We start from the raw sequence: 12021 nt of genomic DNA, 5'->3' as shown, positions 1-12021 counted from the left end.
ACGAACCATGCTTAATCATAAGCACAGCGCAGCTTCGTTGCGTGAAGCACGTCAATCATCTGCACCGGTCAGTGTCCTGTGTGCTTCACTTTGGGATGTTTAAATGAAACGGATTCGGGACCAGCCCTGTTGTGCAGCCATTTCTTTTTCCAGTATATGCTTCAGGAAGGTGAGCAAGGGTGAGAGTCTAACAGGCATAATTGTCTCACCTAGAGCGGCATGTCTTTGGTCTTTATGAACAGTACCTTCAACTTTATCCGCCTACAAAAATTACAAGTCCCTCATCTACTTCCACCCCCTGGGCCTCTCTGTTGACCTGATGGGGCCCAGGAAAAAGTAATTTGAGCACTGGTAAGCAAGTTGGATGAGGGTGCGGTCTAGTAAAATCCATTTATTACTTTAGGCAGAAATGAACAATAAAGCTGCCCCCCCCCCCATTTAGCTGATGGGGCCTGGGCCCAGTACAACAGGACCGGTTGTACTGCCTTAACAGTAGCCCCGTACACCCCGCACTCCTGTAGAGAAGCCATGACCGTAGGAGACACAAGTAATGTCAGACACCTTTTTTAAAAGACAAGTCATTACACACGACCCTAAATCTACACACACGTGGGGATGGGAGAGAGACCTAGGGCTTGAATTTACCGCAACTCAGCTGGCACACCTTTACCAGCTCACTCACTCAAGCTCTATTGAGTCTAAAACACAAGAAACAAAGTTCTGTCCCGCTGATATAGGGTGCCAGCAGACTTGGCGCGTATCTACCCTTCTGTATCAGACTTATGCTGGCGAGATCGTGGACACCGAGGCACACTTCTACACATATGGTGGGAGTGCCCCCGGATCAAGCCCTATTGGGAGGACATTAAATCCCTAATAAAAGACATCCTATGCCTGGATAGCCCTCTATCCCCAGTCCATTTCCTCCTACATGTCCCTCACATCCCGATTAGTCGATATAAGAAAATCACACTGCCCCATTTGTTGAATGCGGCCAGACGCTTACTTCCAATTTATTGGAAACAGCCACCAATTCCTACATGGGAAGAATGAATTGGTAAGGTGAATGACATCCGGGAGGACTGGATAGCAACCTGTAGAGGTTCTCGTCAACACTTCAAAGGTATATGGGCAGCCTGGATGGACTATGTGGCCAACCCAGGGCACGTATCCTCCAGTCTAGACTTAGCACTGCTAGAGCTGGCAGAACCATCCCTTAGATCCCGCCCGCAACTAGGCTTTTAGGGGGTAGAGTTACTCTTGTTGTGAGAAAGCCTTCCCCATTCCCACAGGAGGTTGTCCAGCCTCGGGGCTCGCTCAATGCATATCTGAAGATTCCACATAAGAATACAAGTATGCTCCGGTCTCTTCTTTTCCCTAATCTCTCCTCTTTTCTCTCCTTATTCTTTGGAACAAGGTAAACCCTCCTTGTTACACGAGTTTGGATCTCCACTTCACTCACATTGTAATAGCTGGACTAATGGCTCCTAGTGTCTTGCTGCTGGAAAGGGAGGCCTCCCTACCAGGGGATGCCATTGCTTTTCCCTTTCAGCACCAGATGTTTGCCACAAGCACGCCTGGCCCGGATGGTGTGCTGTGAGAGGTTAGCTGGAGGTTAATTTGGCCCCCCCCTCTGGTGTCACTGCCAACAGGATGCCATATAGCCTTTCCAAAATTTCCAGCAACGTGGGGGGGGCTTATTGCTGGCTGTAGGGTATGTCACAGCCTATATATATATATATATATATATATATATATATATATATATATATATATATATATACACACACACACACACACACACTTGTGTATCTTTAGGATATTGTCCATGGCATATATTCTATGCATGAAAGTAAAATAAATTCCGTATGCAGATCCCCCTTCCATATCCCGACCCGTTCTCGATCTAGCGATGTGCATGAGAGAAGCTGCTCTCCCAGCTCTCTGCGTCCTCATTGGCTCAGAGACAGCAAAGGGGGCAATTAGTGCCCGCTGCCGTCAATCACAGCCAGTGAGAAGGGAGCAGGGGGCGTGGCGGGCACAGCCCCATTCTGTGTGTCTTATGGACACACAGAGCAGGGCTTGGAAGCAAGCACACACAAGTGCCCCCACAGCAAGGAGCCAGGAGCGCCAACTGGTGACACAAGAAGAGGAGGATCTGGGCTGTTCTGTGCAAAACCATTACACAGAGCAGGTAAGTATAACATGATTGTTATTTATATAAAAAAAAATACCTTTAACCACATCAGCCCTGGAAGGATTTGCCCCCTTAATGACCAGGCCATTTTTTGCCATACGGCACGGTGTCACTTTAACTGACAATTGCGTGACCGTGCAATGCTGTACACAAACAAAATTGTCCTTTTTTTCCCCCACAAATAGAGCTTTCTTTTGGTTGTACTTGATCACCTCTGCAATTTTTTTTTTTTTTTTTTTGCGCAATGACCAAAAAAAAATGTAAAATAAAAAAAGCGACAATTTTGAAAAAAAACCCAAATACAAAATATATCAAAAGCTTAAATGTGTTCCTTGGGAAGAGTTTCTAACTGTGGGGGAGGGGACTGACTGGGGAAGGAGAGAGATGGCTGTCCCTAATCACTAGCTCTGTCTCTCTCCTCCTGTCAGAACGGGGATCTGTCTGTTTACATTGACAGCTCCCCATTCTGGCCCTCTTTCCCGCAATCGCAGGTAGTGGGCATTGTGGACCCACGCATAGGGTCCCCCACCGCGCAGCAGGCGCGTCTGCTATGGCTCTTAAAAGGAGCCGACCTATAGGTACGGCGATTCGTGGGCCTCTGTGTAATGACAGCGGATGGTCGGCAAGTGGTTAATATCCCTTTTTGCTCCATTTCCTTTGCATACACAAAGCTGAAAAAGGTATTTGTTAAATATGCCTTCTCTACATCCCCAGAATCAAACCCTAAAGGGCCTACATGCTCAGACATGACCTTTTCACTGTTAATATATTTGAAGAATTTTTTATTTGGGGCGGGGGGGGGGGGGTTAAATATTCTTGCCACTTGTCAGTTTTCAGTTTTTGCAGGATTTAATTCCTTTTTACATGTTATGTTATATTCTTTGTAACTTTTAAATGATGATAGTGTTCATTCATTTTATTTAAATGCACTTTTCCTATTATTTATAGCTTTTTTGGTCCTGAGCCACAGAAGGTTTTATTTTAATTTTTTTTTTTTTTTTAGCCTTTTAAACTTAAATCACCCATGAGACTTTGCAGTGGGTTTCTATACAGCCCTCAGCCTTGGTAGATTTGCTTTCTTTAACCACTTCTACCTGGTACGCGATCCTGCCTTTTCCAGGTCTGGGGCGGCCCGCTCCATCTGTTATTACACGCCGGGTATGGCGGACTTGATGTCCACCGGCACCCGCCAGTGCTTCGGTATACAGGAGGAATGGCGATCTGCTTATATAAACAAGGCAGATTGCCGTTCTGTCAGTACAGAAGGCATGGATCCTGTATACCTGCAAAGTACAGGAACACCGGGCCAATGCTTTCCACTAGTAAAAGCACCTCCCCCACTACACTGAAACACCAGCTAGGCACAGAGTTAAACCTTTGATCACCCCTGATGTTAACCCCTTCCCAGACAGTGTCATTAGTACAGTGACTGTGCATTTTTTTTTTTAGCACTGATCACTGTATTAGTGTAACTGGTCCCCAAAAAGTGTCAGATATCCAATTTGTACGGCGCAATGTTGCAGATCACCGCCATTACTAGTAAAGAAATAAATAAAAATATCCCATAGTTTGTAGACTTTAACCATTCAATATACGCTCATTGTTTTTGTTTTACCAAAAATACGTAGCAGAATACATATTGGCCTAAATATATGAGGACATTTTATTTTTTTCCCAATTGATTTTGATTTTATTTTTATTGGATGTGTTTTATAGCAGAAAAAAAAAAAATATATATATATATATATATATATATATATATATATATATATATATATATATATATATATATATATATATATATATTCAAAATTGTTGGTCTTTTTTTTTATAGCGCAAAAACTAACTGCAGCGGCGATCAAATACCACCACAAGAAAGCTCTATTTGTGGGGGGGAAAAAAAGCATAAATTTTGCTTGTGTACAGCATTGCACGACTGCACAATTGTCAGTTAAAATAACAGTGCCGTATCATAAGAAGCAGCCTGGTCATGAAAGGGGGGGGGGCATCTTCCGGGGGTTAATTTAAAGCGGAGTTCCAACAACATGTTCAAACTTTTTTTATGCATATCTTAGGATCAGAACATAAACATATACCACTCACGCGTTCTGAAAACGTCGCCGCTCGATGTCCGCTTTAAGATAAAAAAGTAACTTATATTATCCTGTCCTGGCAGTTCCCATATTGCTTGTTGGCATGTGACGCCCACAAGCCTATTCTTCCCGGGATACGGCGCTGCTGTATTCCCAGCATGCACCGCCCGTTCTCACGCATGCGCAGCAATAGATCACGTAGCGGCGCTGTAAACTATATAGGTTGCCATCACAACGGGTAGCTTCCCCGTTGTGATGGCAACAAAGCCCTCGGCGTTGCCCACAGACTCCTGGGAAATGATGAAACAGATCTCCCCGGAGCAGTAGCGAGCAGAGGAGCCGAAGGAAAGTGACGTCAGGAGCCACGGAAAGGAAGGGGAAGATTAGAAGGGACCACATAGCAACAGGGATTAAAACGTAAGTAATAAAAAAATTCTCCAAATGTCATTTGTTATGTTATTTGCTGCCCAGTTATGTAACATTATTTTTATGGGTGGAACTCCACTTTAAGTGTCATTATCTTTCCAGTATGTGTTGGTTGTTTACAGCTTAGAATAAAGTGGTTCTAAAGTTTAAGGTCTCATGCACACCGGATGTTTTATTACAGCTGACGTTTTTGGCTTCAGTTTTTTTCTTCTACAGTCAATGAACTCTCCAGCATGTTATCCTATGTGTCCATGCACACATAGGCTGTTATCTGTTTGTTTGTTTTTTCTTTTGTTTTTTTACAGCCAAAAACTAGTGGGTTGCAAAAAAAAAAAAACCCCAAAAAAGCAAAAAAAAAACAAAAAAAAAAAAACAGTACGGCATGCAGTACTTCTTTCCTGCACATACAACGCCAATGCTGCTGCATGAACGGACACTACAGGAAACATGCTATGCTTGGTGCTGTGCTGCAAAGAACTGCCAGTGGAGCCCCAGCGCATTTAGTGTGTAAGAAGCCCCCTGGGAGCGGCCATGTAACTCGTTTTCATACTTCCAAAACGTTCAGGTCAATGTTCTCTGATCCACTTTTTATAGTGATGTAAAAATCTATTTGCACTTATCCGATAAGCGGCATTCAGGAGGCGGCGGGTACTATGGACACCAGATAACATCATGGTGGCGGCTCCAGGTGGTGGCAGAGAAAAGGGACGGTCTTGTCTCACACTTGGAGCAATTTATAATGGCTGGTAACAGTGTCACAGCTGAGAGCAATAGGTCACTGTCACCAATGATGTTACAGGGAATGTATTGGACGGGAGGTCTGCTGCAAAAATTATTTTGACACTGGGAGGGGTGGCTATGAGACATACATATACATTCCCTGCCAAAATATTTTGGACATGTGGAGTCCTTTGGGTGGAAATTCTAAGTGACTCCACAGCCGGCCATAGATGGATCCTGCCAGCACTGCGGGAGGGATTCCCCCATCAAACACTGACTGCGTTGATGGGGAAAAAAATAAATAAAAAGAAAACAAAAAAAACGCGATTCACTTTCCTGCAACCCATGACTGCAGGAAAGAAAATTGCATCATCTATGGCCTGGGGTTGGGTGGTTCCTTGCCTCCAATACGCTCTCAGAGCTCTCCTTACTAGGCTCTGCAGAGTGTAACATCTGCTCTCCACTCTTTTTTTTTTTTTTTTTTGTTCTGATAGCTCAGACAAGCTATACAATATCTGGACTTTGAATGGCTGTAGAAAAGAGATGGCCACAGGTAAACAAGTACAACATACAGTATCACACAAAAGTGAGTACACCCCCTCACATTTTTGTAAATATTTTCTTATATCTTCTCATGTGACAACACTGAAGAAATGACACTTTGCTACAATGTAAAGTAGTGAGTGTACAGCTTGTATAACAGTGTAAGTTTGCTGTCCCCTCAAAATAACTTAACACACAGCCATTGAGGTTTAAACCGCTGGCAACAAAAGTGAAAATGTCCAAATTGGGCCCAAAGTGTCAATATTTTGTGTGGCCACCATCATTTCCCAGCACTGCCTTAACCCTCTTGGGCATGATGGTCACCAGAGCTTCACAGCTTGCCACTGGAGTCCTCTTCCACTCCTCCATGACGACATCACTGAGCTGGTGGCTAATAGAGACCTTGCGCTCCTCCACCTTCCCTTTGAGGATGCCCCACAGATGCTTAATAGGGTTTAGGTCTGGAGACATGCCTGGCCAGTCCATCACCTTTACCCTCAGCTTCTTTAGCAAGGCAGTGGTCATCTTGGAGGTGTGTCTGGAGTCGTTATGTTGGAATACTGCCCTGCGGCCCAGTCTCCGAAGGGAGATGATCATGCTCTTCTTCAGTATGTCACAGTACATGTTGGCATTCATGGTTCCCTCAATGAACTGTAGCTCCCCAGTGCCGGCAGCACTCATGCAGCCCCAGACCATGACACTCCCACCACCATGCTTGACTATAGGCAAGACACACTTGTCTTTGTTCTCCTCACCTGGTTGCCCCCACACACACTTGTCACCATCTGAACCAAATAAGTTTATCTTGTTCTCATCAGACCACAGGACATGGTTCCAGTAATCCATGTCCTCAGTCTGCTTGTCTTCAGCAAACTGTTTGCAGGCATTCTTGGGCATCTTTAGAAGAGGCTTCCTTCTGGGATGGCAGCCATGCAGTCCAATTTCATGCAGTGTGCGGCGTATGGTCTGAGCATTGACAGGCTGTCCTCCACACCCCTTCAACCTCTGCAGCAATGCTGGCAGCACTCATACGTCTATTTCCTAAAGTCAACCTCTGGATATGATGCTGAGCACGTGCACTCACCTTTTTTGGTAGACCATGGCGAGGCCTGTTCTGAGTGGAACCTGTCCTGTTAAACCGCTGTATGCCACCGTGCTGCAGCTCAGTTTCGGGGATTTGACAATCTTCTTATAGCCTAGGCCATCTTTATGTAGAGCAAAAATTCTTTTTTTCAGAGAGTTCTTTGCCATGAGGTGCCATGTTGAACTTCCAGTGACCAGTATGAGAGAGTGAGAGCAATAAAACCAAATTTAACACACCTGCTCCCCATTCACACCTGAGACCTTCTAACATGTAAACAAGTAAAATGGCTAATTAGGTCCAATTTGGACATTTTCATTTAGGGGTGTACTCACTTTTGTTGCCAGCGGTTTAGACATTAATGGCTGTGTGTTGAGTTATTTTGAGGGGGCAGCAAATTTACACTGTTATACAAGCTGTACACTCACTACTTTACATAGTAGCAAAGTGTAATTTCTTCAGTGTTGCCACATGAAAAGATACTGTATAATAATATATTTACAAAAATGTGAGGGGTGTACTCACTTTTGTGAGATACTGTGTGTAGGATGGTTTGTTTTATCTCTCTTCAGCACCTGAGGGGAGCCACTTCACTGGGTATAGGTAAGTGTTGACAAGCACTTTAAGCAAGCTGCTAGCAGGCTTCAGAACTTCTTGAAGCTTGTTGAAAGTGTCTTGAAGCCTGCTAGCAGCTTTCTTCAAGTGGCACATCAGTTATGACACTAACCACTTGATGGTTTGACAGTTTAGTTGAGAGCACAAGCAAATGTGACCGTTAGCATTCCCAGAAACTGTTAAAACTATGAGTTTATTTCCACTTTAAAGTGGCAATCAGCACCCCCCATTAGGATCTGTGTTCAACATTTACAAAGTGGAGTTGATGTACTTTGTCAAAGCTCTGCAAATATTTTGTCAAAGCTTGCGGTTCACACTGCTCTTATACAAACTGAAGCATGAGCCATAAAAATTCTCAAATCAGAACATTAAATTCCCCCAATAGACACGGGGGATTAAATCCCTGTACTCACATATATTACCTGGTGAGTGGCTGATGAATTTAAAGGCCATGAAAGACAAGGGGATGATGGTCAGCATGCAGTTATCACCGTTGGTTTCTATGAAGTCGTGCCGAGTGATGGCGGTGGGATCAATATGGTGTTCCCGGAAGGGTCGGATGAAGGCCTGGAACAAAAAAAAAACGATCATACGACGATGAGACTTAAATGGGAACCGGCTACATTACAACTTAATGATAATTGCAGTGTTTATAAATGTAATAAAGTTCTGTCTTGGGGGAAGAAATTCTCATACACACACAAATGGATTTCCTGTCCAGTCATCACATTGCAGGTAGTCTCTGGAGAGCCTCCGTTGGCCTATAATGACCAATCACAGACAAATCCACCAAGTTATGTGTCGCAGCAACTAAATATATATCTGTGTAATTCTGGAAACTCTTCCCTAAATCTCTGAGAAAAGCACAGGTATTAGAAATAATTTTGGATTTCAGGTTAACAAGCCTTTTAAACCAATGTTTCTCAACCGGGGTGCCGCAAGGAGTCCTCAGGGGTGTCTCAGCAACAGTCTGATCTGAGCGATCCTCTGTTAGCCCCTGAGCTACAGGAGGGGGGGGAGAGAGAGCATAGCCAACTCCTGTGTACAGAGGAGGCAGAGAGCTCAGCCCCCCCCCCCCCACTCTCTGCTACTCTCTGTACTCTTACCAGCGAAACGGAAAGCTGAGCTGGCCACCCGCCTGCATCCTACCATCCGCCTGGATCTGGGGGAAAAGGCGGGGGGTGATTGTTGTAGGTGGGGAGAAGGGGTCTGTGCTGGAAAGGTGAGTGGTTGTGCTAAAGGGGGGGGCTTGCGCTAGGATTTGGGGGGGGGATCTGCTAGAAAAGGGGGACTTGGGGGGGGGGGGGGTTGTGCTGAAAGGTAGATTTGGGTGGGGGGGAGGGTCTGTGCTGAAAGGGAGATTTGGTTGGGGGGGGATGGTCTGTTCTGGGTGGGAGATTTGGGTAGGGGGTTGTGCTAGAAGAGGGGGACTGGGGGGGGGGGGGTCTGTGCTGAAAGGAAGATTTGGGTGGAGGGTTGTGCTAGGAAAGGGAGATTTGGATGGGGGGGGGAGAAGATTTGGATGGGGGAGAAGATTTGGATGGGGGGGGGGGGGGGGAGATTTGGATGGGGGAGAAGATTTGGATGGGGGAGAAGATTTGGATGGGGGAGAAGATTTGGAGGGGGGGGGGAAGATTTGGAGGGGGGGGGGGGAAGATTTGGAGGGGGGGGAAAAGATTTGGATGGGGGGGTTTGCTAGAAGGGGTGGTTTGCTAGAAGGGGGGGTTGGGGGTCTGTTCTGGGAGGGAGATTTGGGCGGGGGGTTGTGCTAGGAGAGGGGGATTTGGGGGGGGGGGGTTGGGGGTTCTTTAGGAAAGGGATTTTAAAGGAGGGGTGTGTGCTAAGAGGGGAGAGTTGACAACCTACATACCTCTGCCTCACAGAGTACATTTCGGGGCTTGTTCACACCAGCTGCAGTGCGGTAACAGGCAAAATCATGTGTTTTCTCATACTGCACAAAGAGGTGCTGCTTTTTGCAGATGCATAATTCTTAATGACACCCCCCCCCACGCATCTAGCAAATGCATGTAAGGTTTGTGCCTGCTAAAATGCACGACACTGAAGGACAAGGTGTTTTGGTGCTGCACAATTTAAAAAAATAATGCCGTCACCCTTCCGAGTGTTTCATGCACATAGAGAAGCTCATTTAAAAAAACAGGGCGCGTGGGGGACGTGCAAAAAAAGCGCGTGCGCTCAGATGTACCTCCTGGTGTGAACAAGCCCTCAGACTGGGTGCCTTGACTGAAAAACACGGTCTTAAACAAAGGCCAGTATGGGCGGTGTGCGAATCCGACATTCCTATATTATCAGCACTCTATATATTGCTAAAGTGTATTTACATAAGAGTCACTTGTCCTCTGTACAGAACATAAAACATGAATATTACACGGCCTTACTTACCCAAGGTGATACATGGATTTATATTTAACTACATCTCTGTACTACATGAGAGGACTGCTATGGGAAGGGCTCCTTTTATGTCGTCTTTCAGCTCTTGTTTATATTGCGAGGGATGACCTTTACTTTCATTATATAAACGCGCAGCACCGGGTGAGAAGTGTGATCGGCTTTATACAAAACTCATCCCTCAGCTCCAGATGTCACACATCACAATAATTGATCAATATATAAAATATCAACTTTAAAGTGAAACTTCTGCCCCTTCTGCTGTTTTTGTTTCCTGGGAGAGGGTACAGGTAGGTATACAAAGGGGGTGATACAAAAGCCCGGAGATTTTTATTTTATTTTTTTACCTTCATGCAGGAAATGCATTTAAGTGTACAGACCCGGAAACTCAGCATAGGGATGGTGGGAACCCATCAATATGGGCAAAGGGGGTATACAGACCCGGGAACTCACCAAAGGGATGATAGGAGCCCCTCATAATGGGCACAGCAGGTGTACAATCCTGGGAACTCGGCACAGGGATAATCGGAACCTCTCATAATGAGCACAGGTGTACAGACCCAGGAACTCACAGGGATGGTGGGAACTCCTCATAATGGGCACAGCAGGTGTACAGACTCAGGAACTCTGCCCAGGGATGGTGGGAACTCCTCATAATGGGCACAGGTAAACAGACCCAGGAAATCAGAATATGGATGGTGGGAACCCTTCATAATTGGCACAGCAGATGTACAGACCCAGGAACTCTGCCCAGGGATGGTGGGAACCCCTCATAATGGGCACAGCAGGTGTACAGACCCAGGAACTCTGCACATGGATGGTGGGAACCCCTCATAATGGGCACAGCAGGTGTACAGACCTGGGAACTCTGCACAGGGATGATGTGAACTCCTCATAAATGGCACAGCAGATGTACAAAGCTGGGGACTCCACACGAGAATGGCGAGAACCTAACCGTAAACCTAAGCTATGACCCTCAGTAATGAGACAATTTCCTCCGATCAGAAGCCAAAACCAGACCGGGTGGCAGTGGCACTCTTGCTCTGGTGTTGGTAAATCAGTTGTGCAGCCGGCATTCCTGCTCCTCCAGCTAGGTGGCGCCATCTCTGTACAGCAGGCACTGAAGGACTAGAGCTGTATAATCTTGCACTGATTGAGTTTTAATAAATCACATTTTCTTGTCGATCATTTTCCAACTTACCCTCCCGACAATAGGCAGCTCTACGGAGCCCCACGTGTCCGCGCCCCAGTGCACCAAACCGGAGGCGAAGTCCGCTGTGACAATCCCTGCAACTAAAAAACAAGAGGAAAGAGTCAGGGAAGAAGCCAGCAAAGGGTTAATTACAGAGCCTGCTGGAGGAAGAAAGGAGTCTCAGGAAACATCTGCATAAATTGCATTTCACATAGTTATTAGATTACACAGGCCAATAGACGGCAGTCCGCTCCAAAGGGAAAAACATTATTAACCCTCTGCATTCCAATGCTGGCTGTAGGAACTCCTTGCAATAGAAAACAAAGCTTCCTACTTCATACATAAGACAACAGAAACCTTGCTACACAGATAAGCTGTAAGCAGCCACCTGTATTCATTCTATGGAGTTCTCGTCATACCCTGCACAGCAGCTGAAATAGATAGAGTGCTAGCTGTTGGAACTAGAAAGGAAAAATGCTCATGTGGCACCTCAGGCAGCCTCCTATTTCAGGCAATTCAAACCAAAGTCATGTCAAGCATATATAGGGATGCAAAGCCGCACATCCATCAGCTTCAAGGTATAGGGCAGGGATATGCAATTAGCGGACCTCCAGCTGTTGCAAAACTACAAGTCCCATCATGCCTTTGCCTCTGGGTGTCATGCTTGTGGCTGTCAGAGTCATGTAGTTCTGCAAAAACTGGAGGTCCGCTAATTGCATATCCCTGGTATAGGGAGTGAAGAGCAGCC

The 12021-nt window shown here is 45.8% G+C and overlaps 1 protein-coding gene across 1 annotated transcript in view; it reads right to left on the bottom strand.

Moving 5' to 3' along the window:
- Positions 1 to 12021, bottom strand: part of PEDS1 (plasmanylethanolamine desaturase 1) — an 80678-nt gene that overhangs the window by 19981 nt on the left and 48676 nt on the right. Inside the window, exons 3-4 of the mRNA XM_077460511.1 lie at positions 11283 to 11374; positions 8098 to 8242 (exon numbers count right to left, since the gene is read on the bottom strand). Of these exons, the coding sequence (XP_077316637.1) occupies positions 8098 to 8242; positions 11283 to 11374 (237 nt within the window). The remainder of the gene's footprint in view (positions 1 to 8097; positions 8243 to 11282; positions 11375 to 12021) is intronic.

The sequence above is a fragment of the Lithobates pipiens genome, unplaced genomic scaffold, assembly GCF_037356315.1.
Source record: "Lithobates pipiens isolate NorthernLeopardFrog02 unplaced genomic scaffold, aLitPip1_a1.2 Scaffold_28, whole genome shotgun sequence".
NCBI classification, from domain to species: domain Eukaryota; kingdom Metazoa; phylum Chordata; class Amphibia; order Anura; family Ranidae; genus Lithobates; species Lithobates pipiens.
This window is presented reverse-complemented; position numbering and strand designations above follow the sequence as displayed.